The sequence below is a fragment of the Vigna unguiculata genome, chromosome 5 (assembly GCF_004118075.2).
Source record: "Vigna unguiculata cultivar IT97K-499-35 chromosome 5, ASM411807v1, whole genome shotgun sequence".
Classification (NCBI taxonomy): domain Eukaryota; kingdom Viridiplantae; phylum Streptophyta; class Magnoliopsida; order Fabales; family Fabaceae; genus Vigna; species Vigna unguiculata.
This window is the reverse complement of record NC_040283.1, coordinates 5,113,933-5,128,940: the sequence shown is the minus strand read 5'-3', so window position 1 is coordinate 5,128,940 and position 15,008 is coordinate 5,113,933. Positions and strand designations below refer to the sequence as shown.

Sequence of the window (15,008 nt, the reverse complement as noted above, 5' to 3'; positions counted from 1 at the left end):
AAGTATATAAATGATTTGATATTATTTTATTAAAAGACATATGTGTATAACTTATATACTATTATATTTAAAGCTAAAATGATTTTCATTACAACTTAGATTTTAAAATTACATAACTTTTTTTATTTAACATTATTTTTTTCTTACTACCATTTTATACATGAATACACACTAATTTTCTACATTAACATTTGAATTTAACAAATAAAAAACATTTCAAATCAATGTTTGAAGTTCTATTACAAGAAATTGATTATATTATTTTGATCATAAAATTAAATTTATGATTTTTAGTAAAATTTAATTAAAATTGAGTGAAAGAAGGTGTTGAAGATTTTGCTATAAAAAGGGGTGGAAGAAGCAGAGTATTGAAGGTAGAGAAAAGCATAGAAGAAGGAGGTAGCAAGAGATAAGATAAGGTATGAAATAATAGCATACTCGATAACTAGGTGGTGAGATATTCATTTGGTGCCTCATCAATGGAAAGAGAATTCTTGCTTCACATGACTGGTGGCCAGGGAGAAAGGAGTTATGCCAACAATTCCTCACTACAAGTATTATTTTTTTCTTCACAATATAAATCTAATAACTTTTCTGCATAATTATCTTTTTATAGTATACTGATCTACTTTGATTTTATTATAGAGAACAATGATGCTTAAAGCCAAAACCATGCTTGAAGAAGCAATAAGAAGACTATATAGGCATTCTTCTCCAAAGTGCATGAAAGTGGCAGATTTAGGTTGTTCTGTGGGACCAAACACTCTTCTTGTAATATCAAATATTATTGACATTGTTCATGCTGCATGCGTTGGTTTGAATCATGAACCACCAACATTCCAATTATATCTCAATGATTTATATGGAAACGATTTCAACACCATCTTCAAGTCACTTCCTGAGTTCTACACCAAATTGGTGCAAGATAAGGGTCACAAGTCTGGTTCATGCTTTATCAATGCCACTCCTGGATCTTTCTATGGGAGACTCTTTCCTAGTAATTCTATAAACCTATTTCATTCTGCCAACAGTGTGCACTGGCTCTCTCAGGTTTCTCATTTTCTTCCTTAAAGCTTATTCAGATGTTGTGATAAAGAAGATTAAACATGTTTGATTTGTTTTGGTTCTTATTTCTAGCTTATATATGTTGATTATGTACAGGATCCATTTTTGGGATTGAGTAAGGAGGCACTTAACAAGGGAAACTGCCACATAGTTACTACAAGTCCTCCATCAGTATACAAAATATACCTTAAGCAATTCCAAAAAGACTTTGAATTGTTTCTGAAATCACGTTCGGAAGAACTTGTGCCTGGAGGAGCAATGATCTTGTTATTACTTGTCAAAACCGAAACTCCAAGAAGAAGCATTTTTGAAACAATTAGTCTAACACTTAGTGACATGTTGTTAGAGGTAAATAACATTCTTTTGTTAATTTAGAGGTTGTTGTTTCGTGAAATTAATATATAGTCTTTGAAATATAACACATATACACTACAGGGTTTGATTGAAGAAGAAAAATTAGACTCCTTTAACATACCAACATATGAAGCAACAATGGAAGAAATAAGAGAGGTGATTCAAGAGGAAGGTTCCTTCTTTATTGAAGAATCAGAGATTGACATGGTGCCTTGGGATGGGAGAAAAATTGAAGATGGTGAAGACTTTTCTGTTGATGGAGATATAAGAGCCGAATTCATAACGAGGTACATAAGAGCTGTAATGGAACCTCTCTTGGTTGCAAACTTTGGTACAAAAGTTATGAATGAATTGTTCATTAGGTTTCAAAAGAAAGTTGTCGAACTAATGAAGGTGGAGAGATTGGAATATGCTAATTTGATGATATCTCTTACAAAAACTTGCTCATAGATGTATTCGAATAGTTCTTTTGTAGTTTAATTTCGATTTGGTGAAATAAAGTTAAGGAGCATGAAATAGTAGGAAATGCTACACTCTTCAGGGTTAAGATGTGTGTCACAAATCTTTAAAGAGGGTTTATGATAAATAATTTTGCAGAATCTGTATAAGTTTGGTGTGTGCAAATTTTTTTATAATAAATAATTGGGAGGATTAATAATAAATTTTGTTTATACAAATATATAGTTTATTATTTTTATTTATCTAGTCAGAGCTATTTATACAATTCCTCATCCACAATACCAAAATTCATACATTGGTACCCTTAATTGTCATGGAACAGGCCTCAAGCATAGCCCTAGAGCAACTTACCCTTAACAATTCTCCATACTTAACCAAAATTTACAACAAGAAACATAGGGCACCTCTTCTTCCACTACTAACAATATCTTCAATACTCTCAAAAAAATCCAAAATAATACTTTCTTATAAAGATTAAAAAAAATCTTAAGATTTTAAATAAATATTATTTATTTACTTGTTTTGAAATAAAAATTAAAACTAAAGAAAAGCAATATAGTTTTTCCGAAGATATAACGATTAAAAATTTATTTTATAGGCAATAAAATTAAAATCTCACAACATTTGATAGTGCCCGATAACATTTTTTCATAGTTTATAACATGAAAAATAAATAATTTGTTTAAAGAAACTAACCTAAAAACCGACCAATTTTACATGAATAGAAACAAATTTAATCCAAATTTAATGTTTGTATTTTTTTTATTTTATTTCTATAATTGTGTTGGTATTTTTTATTCAGATTGAGTGAAGTCAAATATTAAATCTCTATACACTACAAAATTTAATTTTTTAATAGTCAAACTCATGATGATTTAGGTTAATCCATAGTTTTATTCATTTCTGAAAATGCTAATTTTAATTTATTTAAAGTAATTTTTGGATTTTTAACTCTTTAAAATATTTTTTAATTTAATTTTTCAAATATATTAAACCATCCACTAAAAAAAGTATAAAGATGGAAAAAATTTGACAGTAATCATAAAAATATGTCAGTAAATTGAAATTATTAACAAATTACTAATGATCAAACATCTAATAAACTTATTTATCAATAAATTTTACTGATAAATAGAAGAAACTCATCATTAATTCTTGATGATCAAATTCTTGAATAATTAGTGATGACCAAACTTCTTCTCTCTTCTCACTCATTTTTAATTAATTTATAATAAATATTTTGTTAGACTTTTGACGAAAAATGTGACACTCATTTTATCGACATGCTTCTAAAAATTTCAATTACATACAAATTTTAAAAAATTTTAATTATGGAACAGATTTTTAAAAAATAGTTACCGATGAATTAAAAAAAAACTTAATTATTGGTGAATTAAAAAATAAAGTCACTACCATTTGATTTACCAAATGGATTTAAAAAATAAAAAATAAAATCAATTACCAACAAATTTTACCATGATTAAAAACACATAGAAAAAACTTTAACACCTGTTTTACCGAACAAATTTGTCGATAAAAACAATAAAAATTCTAAATTATGGACAAATCTAGTATCCATCTATAATAAAAATTTTAATTTATTTTTACCAACGAATTCATTACACATGAATATTTTTGTTTTTGTTGGTAATTAAAGTGATAAAATTTGTGGATAAAATATCACCCTAAGTTTATTTATCAACGATTTTTTTTTTCTATTAGTTAATTTTTGTTAGTAGTTAAACAATTTCTTGTAATGATTATTTTTGTTTTACAAAATTCCTTTAAAATAAAGAAATAACATTTAATTTTCATTTTAATTTGTTAAAATTCAAATGTTTATATTGAAATACAAACACAAGTAAATATATTTTTACTCTCTAAGTTTTATTTTACTATTTGACTAATTGAATTTTGAGCACAATTTATGTTTGATTAATTTTAAAAAAGAGATACTTTCATACACGATATGATGTCATGCCACTGCCCCTGTCCCTCCTTGTTCCTTTCCTTTCTTCTTTCTTTTCTTTTATTCTTTCCTTTCTCAACAAACTTCTCCAACCCTTCTCTTTTATCTCATCTCCATATCACATCTCTTCCATAATTTGATCATCACACTTCACAGTAGTTGAGGAACCAGAGAACATTTCTATTTGATTATATTTTGAAACATAATAAGTTTCTATTTATTCTATAGATTTTTTTTCTCTTATTTTTTGTAATCAATCTTGATGGATTTCAGTTGAGAAAAATGATCTTCTAAACTTGTTTTATCATATACTGGAATTTTGTTATATTTGGATATCTTGTTCTAGGTCTTTAAGTTTTAAGTAATTTTATTACTTGGAGTTTGAAAATTTAGCCTTAAAGATAGACATTGCAGGTAAGGAAATTACTCTACGATAAATTATTTGATTGTAGTAATGATATGGCAAACAAATATTGATTTTATAAAGGTCTTATGGATTGATTGAAATTTACATGTTTGGCTTGTTTATGTTATGTTGAGTACTTTGGATAGTTTAAATTTTAGTTATTTGAGGCAAATTGGTTCACTCTGATGTTGTTTGAACTATAAACATAAATTTTGGCATAAGAAATGAAGAGAAAAATTCAATTTGAGCCAATTAGATTATCAAATCTATCTTCTTTTTTGGTTTTAGAATTATGCAAATTCATTGGACGAACATTTGGTTAAGTAAACAAAATTATCTCTTACTGTTTTGTTATATTGTGCTAACACCTATGTTATTTTTTTTTATCACCAATACAAAATATGAATTGAAAAAAGGGACAATAGGATTGCCCCAACTCTTATACAAAAAAAAGGAAAAGAAAAAAAGATGCTAGTAAATACAATAACAGATAGAATAAAGGATAAAAGTTCACACTCAATAAAAAATTAACAACCGCAGACCCAACTAGAATGAACTTTTCGACAAAATAACAAGGGTTTTACATCAAAACTTCCACATTATCGATCTTAGAGGCTAAAACCTTAAATCTATTTATTAATATTCTAAATTATATAAACTAAAATATGAGATGATGAGAAGCAGATGAGAGATTCATTGATATTAGTTGGGGAAGTTAATGAAGTTGTCCTTTTATATATGTTAAAATTTTATTTTCAATAAAAATGTACCATTTATTTTGTGAACTGCGTATATATATATTTTTATTTTAACTGTCTTTGTATATTTTGTATGTTGTATATTTATTTTGTGTATTTTAGGCTGAACTTTATCAAAATTTAAATCTTGAGTTCAAGATTAAAAAAGGAACACTGTTGAATATTTTTCAAAATTGGTGTTCTAATTTAGAGCTTACTTTCATCTCTTTATATGAAGAAGGGTAATTGAATTAAATGTATGCAATCTGTTACGCCATTATTTTCAACTCAATAACTATTGCATCTAAGTCGCGTGCAATTTAAATGCATTATAATATAAAATTGTAGTTTGATAATTTTCATAATAACATTAGTATTTAACTCACATCAATGTTCCACAAATGCTGAACAGTACTCCTACACTCAATGTTTCACAAAATTTAAACACTCTTTATCTGTTAATCACTGTATATTTCAATTTATCAATTATCTCTTATTGTTTTTGTAAGAAAACCGTATAAGTTATTATATTCTTAAATAAGTCCTTAAATTTCATGACTTTTTCTATATAACAAATAATAAAATGTCATATCCAGTACAGTGCTTAATTTATTTATAATATTTGTTATTATTATTTTTTATATCTATATATATCTATATATATATATATATATATATATATATATATATATATATAGGAAAGTAAAGGCAGTGTTCCTCTCTATATTTTTTAAATGAAATAAATTGAAAGTATAAAGGAGAAATAAATAAATAAATATATATATATATATATATATATATATATATATATATATATATATATATATATATATATTACTGAAGAAAAAGTTTAATTTAATCAAAATAAAGTGCAAACAAATATGTTACTTAATTAAATACACGAAAGACATCCCATTATAAATATATTATACGAAATATGATTACTTTGAAATTCAATGTCTTTTTTTTTCGCTGTGTGATAACAAAAGACACATGCATATTCAATTTTTTTGTATTTGTATGTATTGAAATCTTATCATGAAGTAACAATTTTTCATTATTTAGAACTGTTAAGAAAATATTTAATATTACCAGTTTAACTAGTTTGTTTCTTCCATAGAAATCTCTACAATTGATGTCTTGAATGTGGCTTTCACGATTATTTTTGACTAAATTGTATTGGAGTATTAATTCGTGTCCAATAAATTATGATTTCCTTGTCTTTAGAGATGACAAATAAACCCGTGCCCGTGGGTATCACCCGAACCCGTCCCCGTTTTGACGGGGAATCCCCGCTTTGACTGGGTATGGGTATGGGTATGGGTAATACCCGAAATTTTCAACTGGGGATGGGGATATATATATACCCGCCCAAATACCCGTCCCCGCTTAAATTACTAAACTATTTATAATTTATTAAATAATCTAAAAAATATATATAAATAAATAATATATTTACACATAAAATATAATATAATATAATATAATATAATATAGTATATATACATATAAATAAAATATACTTTTATATATATATATATATATATATATATTTACACATATACATGTAATATAATATAATATAATATAATATAATATACATATAATATATATACATAATAATATAATATAATATATATAATATATACGTAAAACAAATTAATCATTTAACTAGTGAGATCTTTTATAAACAAATTTATAACATTACAAATTTATAAAAATTTAAAAGAAATATATATATATATATATATATATATATATATAAAAGCATAAAATATCTACGCATATACATATAATATATATACATAATAATATAATATATATTATTATATTTATATTATTATATAATATAATATAATATATACTTAAAATAAATATATATCTATAAATATATATATATATATATATATATATATATATATATATATATATATATATATATATATATATATATATATAAACATAAGATATCCACACATATAATATATATACATAATAATAATAATATAATATATACTATAATATAATATATATAAATAATTATATATATATATATAAACATAAGATATCCACACATATAATATATATATATATACATAGTAATATAATATATAATATAATATAATATAATATATATATATATATATATATATATATATATATATATAACATATTTCTCATTCTCTTTGTTTTTTATTATACACTTTGTTTACTCTCTCAATTGTCTGGTTTGTTTTTCAATATTTAATTTTGAAGGTAATTTTTCTTCTTCTTATTACATAATTTTTACTCTCTGTACATGGTTATGTTCAAATAGGTGTTCCTCAATTTCATTCTATGAAATAATTTTTAGGTTACACATTTGATTATCTTTATTTATTTATTTATTTTCATGAAAATGTTTGACTCTTATTTTGTAGCTCTTCTTTTTGTTACTTGGTTATACACTTTTTTACTCTCTTTTAATTGTTTGGCTTGTTCTTTAAGGTTTAAGCAGATCTTCAAGGTACTTTTCCTTTTATCATAATCTTAATTATACATTTTTTTTCCGTTATGTTATGTTCAAATGGATATTCTCAAATTTGGGTCACACATTTAATTATCTTTACTCCTTTATGATAATTTTATTTATTATTTATTTTTTGTTTCATGATAATGTTTAATTCTCAATTTTAAGTGCTCAATTGCATAAATCCTTAATTTAATTCAAGATCAAAAGATGAAGAATCTATGTTTAAATTTGAATTATTATTAATTTAATTTTGTTATTTGTGCTATTTCGTTTAAGTGGTATAATATAAATTTTTAATAGTATAAAAAATATTTGAAATATTTTTAAACTTGATTATTGGTTTTCCTTTTATATTTTGTTAAAAAAGAAATTAACCTTTTTACTTTGTTTGATTTTTTTTGTTACGTATGTTAGTTTCTAGAGAAAATGAGCACAGGAGATCAAGATTTGTAGGTACCAAGTCCACCACAGTGTTCACAACAACCAACTCCCTTTCAAAGTTCCAATAATGACAGTCAATCTCCATTGAATCCATCTACTCAAATTTATTAATATTTTTTGTTAGTATTTTTTGTGAATTCTCATCTAATATTCTACATTTGGTGTTTGTAGGTGTTAAAAAATTAAAAGGAAAAGATGTTCTCATGAGTGAAAATGAATCTGATGAAGAAGGTACATTATATTCTAGTAATTAAAATTTTCAATTTCAATTATTATATCATATCTAATTTTTCATTTTTTTTCTATGTGTAGGTGGATCGAATGCAAATGAAACCACTGATCATTTGTAAAATTAATAAATATTTTGGTTATTATAAAATTTTAGTAATGTGTAATTTTTTAGCTTTTATATAATTATTTGAATTTTATTTAGTTGTTATTTGATACTTTAATTTGAGATTTATACTATTATAATATTTTTCTTAATATTTGACATCATGAAAATAAAAAAGAGTATGTTATTTTAATATTGAATATTTTGATAGTATCATGATTCCGTTGGTGTGATTTTTAAATTTTTTTTATAAAAAATATTTAATTGATATATGGAACAATAAAAAAATGGGTATGGGTATGGGTATAAGAAAATACCCGTTACCCGGTGGGGATGGGGATGGGTCAAAAGTTGTATACCCGTTGGGTTTGGGGATGGGGATGAATTTTTATTATGGGGATGGGGATGGGATCATGATACCCGTACCCGCTCCGCCCCGTTGCCATCCCTACTTGTCTTGAAGATATATACGCTTTGCTAAAAGTCATGATTAAGATGCTAAATCCTAGCTTAGGTTAGATTATATTAAAATTGTTTTCCCAACCTCACATGTTTAGATTAGATTATTCATCTGTTCCTATTTTTGTTGTTTTTATTTAATTTGGTTTTCATTCTCGTTATGTATTCAATTAGGTTCTTATTTTTGTCAATTTTTTGTCGATTTGGTCCTTTTGACTAACGGTGTTTAAATAGTTAACATTTTTTAACAGTATATGTCATGTGTAAGCTCATTTTTTTATTATTTTTTTTAAATTTTTTTAAATTTTTAAATTTTTATTTTTTTTTAAATAATTAATTTCAAAAAACTGTCCACGTGTCAAGTCACAATCACGTATCAATGCTAGTGTCACGTGTCACTTTGTTGTTGTATTATTATTTTTTTGTTCAATTTGGTCCTAATATTCGTTATTTTTGTTCAATTCAGTCCTCATATTTTTATTTTTATTTAATTTTAGTCCCATTTTTTTAAAATAGAACAATTTAATTTTTAAAATTGACATTATTATTATTTATTTTTCAAATTAAATTTTAAATTATTATATTTAATTATAAATTGAATATAATTCTTATATTCAATTGTTAAATATAATATAATTATTTAAATATTATTAAAATATAATTATTAAAAATTTAAAAATATATATTAACATATAAAATTGATATTTAAATCTAAAATATTTAATATTTTTATTTCATTTTGGATATTAAAATCTAAAATATTTTATATTTAAATGTTAATTTTACAAATATTAGTTTACTTTTCTAAAATATTTTTAAATATCAATTTTAAAAGTATTTTAGAATATAAATATTAAAAAAACATTTAATACTTATATTCTTATAATATTTTAAGTAAATATATTCTATTTAGTAATTAAATATAAGAATTTTATTCAATTTATAATTAAATGTAAGAATTTATAATTGAATTTAAAAAATAATTAATAAAAATGTCAATTTTAGAAAAAATATTAATATAATTTGTATAATAGATATTAAATTTGGTGTCAATTTGAAATGGACAAAATTGATTTATCTTAACAAAAATTAAGATTAAATTAAACAAAAATAACGAATATAGGGACTAAATTGATCAAAAAAAAAATAACACAGTCACAAACCAATACGTGGCACTAGTATTGACACGTGGTACAATATTGACTTGACACGTGAATAATTTTTTTTTGAAAATAATTTTTTTAATTAAAAAAAATAAATATTTTTTTTAAAATATTTAAAAGAAAATAAAAAAATTAGAAGCTGATATGTGACATGTACTATTAAAAAACGTTAATTATTTCAACACTGTTAGTCAAAAGGACCAAATTGATTAGAATTTAACAAAAATGAGAACTTAATTGGATACAAAACGAAAATGATAACCAAATTGAATAAAAACAACAAAAAATATGAACCAGATATATATTTAAGAAAAAAAAATGTTGAAACAATAGATGAAGCCGACCTAGAGAACATAATTTTCAAACTTAAAGTCAAAAGTTTGGTGGTTGTAATCATGAGCGTTAATAGCTTAGTTAGATGTTCTTAAACTTAATTAATGGCTTAGAGTTAAAACTTCATTAAGTGGCTTTAACTAATACAGTTTCGAATTGAATTTTATGGATGTAAAAAATGTATTTTGAAGGAAAATATATATGTGTATTATAATATATTAATATATTTGAAGTTAAAATTAATTTTTGTATGATAAAATAGATTCTAAATTACATAAATTATTTTTATTTCTTAATATTTTTAAATGGTTATCAAACTTAAATTCTGATCAGAGTATTTAGAATCTTAATAGATGTCTTGCATGACTACATTGAAGAAATTTAATAAGGTATAATAATAGTTAGTTAATTTCAAAATATGTAGGGATGTAGTTTAGATGGTAGAACGTTCGTTTAGCATGAAATTTAACAAGAAAATTTGTAGTAACTTTTTGTAAATTTTTTTTTAAAATAAAATTTATAAATATTCTTTACGAAAAAAATTTTAAAACAAAATTTATAACTCTTTTCGGTTCAATTACACCGAAACCAAATAAAAAACACAAAGGTGAGTGAAATCTTACCGTTTTCACCATCACCAATTTCAAATTTTTCTATTAAGATGCAATTAACTTATTATTTCAACTTTTACTTTATAATTATTTTCTACAATTACTTGCATTAATTTTGTTTAGTCTAGAAATTCAAAATGGCCCTATTCGGTGGAGTCTGGGCTCTACTTTAGCTTCATTGTCCTTCTTTGTATTAAATTTTTAAATAGATATCAATCGCATGACTTTAGTAAAACAAATTAATTATAATATCTACAAAGATACAACATTTCTTTTTGTCAAGTCTTTCTAAGATTTAATTAAGTTTAAAATTTACATTTTAATATAAATTGAGAAAGATTCGTTATTGTTTAAGAATCTAAAAGATATATAATAAATATTTTACTTTTTCTATATAAAAAAAATAAGTGATACTGTGTCATCTCATGTTTATAGATACGGTTGGTAGATGTCTAGATTACCCTCACTTAAAATTGAATAAGCATTTTGGGTTTTTAATTGAATAAAAAAGTTAAATTTTTCACAAAAAAAAAATATAACTTTGAATTCTCTACTGCATAGGAAATATATGTCAAAATTGTGCCAATAAAATTTATAACACAGTAAAAATGAGAAATGAAACCTGAATCCTTTGATCAATTGAAAAAAAAAATGGACTATGAAAAATAGTCGTATATGAGAAATCTAGGTGGAATTCTAAATTTCACCACAACGGTCCACTCTATAAAGCTAATTTTGGAATTCGTGCATCATAGATTTTGTCATTAATGCATATATATTGTGTCTTGAATTCTTACTGAAAATTACAATTTTTTAATAATAGTACAGAAGATGTGTCCAAGTATTCCACTTGATTGCATGAATCAGCAAAGAAGACAACAAAATCCCATCATGTGTCAGGTCTCAGGAATAACATTGAAATAACATCTTGAATAACCATTTCGTGCTTCATCAATGGAAAAACAACTTTTCCTTCATATGAATGGTGGCGAGGGTGAAAGGAGTTACGCAAATAACTCCTCACTACAGGTATTATTTCTTCAGACACTGTTAACTATATCTTAAATATTTTTGTTTTATATTGATTTATCTTTCGATTCATGACAGAGAAAAATAATGTTGAAAGCCAAAGTCATGCTTGAAGAAACTGTAACAAGATTATATAGTCATTCTTTTCCAAAGTGCATGAAAGTGGCAGATTTAGGTTGTTCTGTGGGACCAAACACTCTTCTTGTAATGTCAAATATTATCGACATTGTTCATGCTACATGTATTCGTTTGAATCGTGAACCACCAACATTCCAATTATATCTCAATGATTTATTTGGAAACGATTTCAACACCATCTTCAAGTCACTTCCTGATTTCTACACCAAATTGGTGCAAGATAAGGGTCACAAGTCTGGTTCATGCTTTATCAATGCCACTCCTGGATCTTTCTATGGGAGACTCTTTCCTAGAAATTCCATAAACCTATTTCATTCTGCTAATAGTGTGCACTGGCTCTCTCAGGTTTCTCATTTTCTTCCTTAAAGCTTATTCAGATGTTGTGATAAAAAAGATTAAACATGTTTGATTTGTTTTGGGTTCTTATTTATAGCTTATATGTTGATTATGTACAGGATCCATTTTTGGGATTGAGTAAGGAGGCACTTAACAAGGGAAATTGTCACATAGTTAGTACAAGCCCTCCATCAGTATACACAACATTCCTTAAGCAGTTCCAAAAAGACTTTGAATTGTTTCTGAAATCACGTTCGGAGGAACTTGTTCCTGGAGGAGCAATGGTGTTAGTGTTACTTGTCAAAACTGAAACTCCAAGAAGAAGCATTTGGGAAGCAATTAGTCTAACACTTAGTGACATGCTCTTAGAGGTAAATAACAACATTTTTTTTATTAACTCTAGAAATTAACAAAGTCTTTGAAACATATCACGTAATGATGTATATACATGGCAGGGGTTGATTGAAGAAGAAAAATTGGAGTCCTTTAATATACCAACATATGAACCAACAATCGAGGAAATAAGAAACGTGATTCGAGAAGAAGGGTCATTCTTTATTCAAGAATTGGAGATTGCGATCGTGCCTTGGGATGAGGGAAGAAACGAAGATGGTGATGATGATTTTGTTGATGAAAATATAAGAGCGGAGTTCATAGGAAGACACACAAGAGCTGTAATGGAACCTCTCTTATCTGTTAACTTTGGTGCAAAAGTTATGGATGAATTGTTCTTTAGGTTTCAAAAGAAAGTTGTGCAACTCATGGAGGAGGAGAGATTAGAGTATGCTAATTTGGTGATATCTCTTACAAAAAATTGCTTATAGAGTTCGTTTAGCAAACAGATCTAAACAGATCTTTTATAAAGTTTTTTTTTTTTTTTTATAATCATATGGGTATATTTAATCTAATTTGTGAGTTGTATTTCTATGTAATAGGATTTTTATGCTTGATATCACTCTTTGGTTTCGACTAAATTCCTCTTGCCCCTCAATATTGTCATGTTTTCACACCTTTACGAACATTATGAGTTTCTAGTGTGTATTTCGTTTATCCAATGTTTCCTCTACCTTCCAAGATGACATAGCTTACTATAACACCTCACATATGCTAGTTTGTGCCTGTATTTAGTAACATCTCTATATGTTCTTCTTCACTGACAATTAATTGTTTTTGTTAAGGAATGTAAGTATTTAGCCAGGGACATTTCTTTCTGCACCTTTTTTTTTCTTCTTGCACCCCTTAACTTTTAAAAGCACACCCTTATCCATTAAAAACCCTAATTTTGTTTTCCCTCCCACCTTCCCGTTACTCATATTGGCGCCGCACACCACATCACCTTCATCCTTCAACATAGTCATTTCCATCTTCATCGCGTTGGAAATGGGTTTCAGACCGTAAAAGACTTCCGGATTACAAAATTATCACAACAAAGTAATGGTCCGGATTCACTCATCCAAAATAAAGTTATGTATTCTTTTAAACTTATTCCAAATTGACTCATCCGAAATTCATTTCTGAATTCGGGAACTTATTCTAGATTGATTATTAAAAAAATTATACCTAAATTTTAGATATTAATCACATCTAAGTTCTAGATCAATGAATCTGAAATACCTTTCAGATCTAAAAATATATTTTGGATAAGTCAATTTGTTTCAAATCCAAAAATATATTCCAAATTGATCTCTATGTTTCAAATTAATCAACCCAAAATACATTGAATTCGAGAATATATTGCGGATTGACCCATTCGAAAATCACATTGGAAATTTGATGACCAAAGTCGGAAATGATAACAAAACAAACATATTTATAGAGGATGGCAAGATATGTTGATCAATTAATTGATAAATGTAAAATGACGTGAAACATATATTTATATATATTTTTTACTATAAAAAATAAATTTATGTCTTTAACCAAAAATCATATTAGTATATAATTATAGTTTTACATTTTTTGTAAATAATTAAGTTTTTATATTACATAGAAAAGAGATTTCATATATTAAATAATTAAATGAATAAAATATGATATGTGAAAAATAGAACAGACCCAAATGTAAAGAGGTAAAAATAAACAAAACTATAAACTGTAAAAAATTATAAACAGATAAAACTACAAAACGGAAACACAACTGGAGACCCATTTATTAAGAAGGTTATTTGATAACCTATATATCATAACTTATAAGTTTAAGTTCATAAGCTAATTTATTAAAATAAGTAGGTTGGTAGATCAGTTGATCAATTAATTTATAAATTTAAAATGACATAAAACATATATATATATATATATATATATATTTATGTTTTTAAACAAAAATTATATTAGTATATAATTATAAGTTTATATTTGTGTAGACAATTAGTTCTCATATTACATACAAAAAGTTTATAGATTGGATGAATAATGGTGTGACACGTGAATAGAACAGAGATCCTGTAAGGGCACATCAAAGATAAAATGGACAAAATCATAAATGGATAAAATAATAAAACAGAGAAAGAAGCCCAAAATGAAGACACAATAAATGATTCGATAACTTATAGGTCATAAATTATAAGTTTAAATTCATAAGGTAATTTATTTAAATAAGTATGCTGGTAAATAAATCAGTTGATATATATATATATATGGATAAATGTAAAATAACGTAAAA

At 25.0% G+C, this 15,008-nt stretch overlaps 2 protein-coding genes across 2 annotated transcripts; both read left to right on the top strand.

Annotated features, from left to right (window-relative positions):
* The first annotated feature begins 387 nt into the window (after window positions 1-387).
* On the top strand, window positions 388-2,034 carry LOC114186361 (jasmonate O-methyltransferase-like). The gene is made up of 4 exons (XM_028074429.1): window positions 388-554; window positions 646-1,050; window positions 1,162-1,413; window positions 1,501-2,034. Exons 1-4 carry the CDS (start codon window positions 480-482, stop codon window positions 1,867-1,869), a joined length of 1,101 nt encoding a protein of 366 aa, XP_027930230.1. The 5' UTR covers window positions 388-479; the 3' UTR covers window positions 1,870-2,034.
* A 9,688-nt stretch (window positions 2,035-11,722) lies between these two features.
* LOC114182946 (7-methylxanthosine synthase 1-like) lies at window positions 11,723-13,170 on the top strand. The gene is made up of 4 exons (XM_028069759.1): window positions 11,723-11,872; window positions 11,951-12,355; window positions 12,466-12,717; window positions 12,802-13,170. The coding sequence occupies exons 1-4, from the start codon at window positions 11,798-11,800 to the stop codon at window positions 13,168-13,170; spliced, it is 1,101 nt and encodes a 366-aa protein (XP_027925560.1). The 5' UTR covers window positions 11,723-11,797.
* Window positions 13,171-15,008: the final 1,838 nt, after the last annotated feature.

Bases quoted from the DNA above. Each gene is read 5' to 3' on its own strand.
- LOC114186361 (XM_028074429.1), top strand. From the start codon at position 480: ATGGAAAGAGAATTCTTGCTTCACATGACTGGTGGCCAGGGAGAAAGG. The intron at 555-645 runs GTATTATTTTTT...ATTTTATTATAG, and splicing joins CCAACAATTCCTCACTACAA to AGAACAATGATGCTTAAAGC. The intron at 1,051-1,161 runs GTTTCTCATTTT...GATTATGTACAG, and splicing joins GTGTGCACTGGCTCTCTCAG to GATCCATTTTTGGGATTGAG.
- LOC114182946 (XM_028069759.1), top strand. From the start codon at position 11,798: ATGGAAAAACAACTTTTCCTTCATATGAATGGTGGCGAGGGTGAAAGG. The intron at 11,873-11,950 runs GTATTATTTCTT...GATTCATGACAG, and splicing joins CAAATAACTCCTCACTACAG to AGAAAAATAATGTTGAAAGC. The intron at 12,356-12,465 runs GTTTCTCATTTT...GATTATGTACAG, and splicing joins GTGTGCACTGGCTCTCTCAG to GATCCATTTTTGGGATTGAG.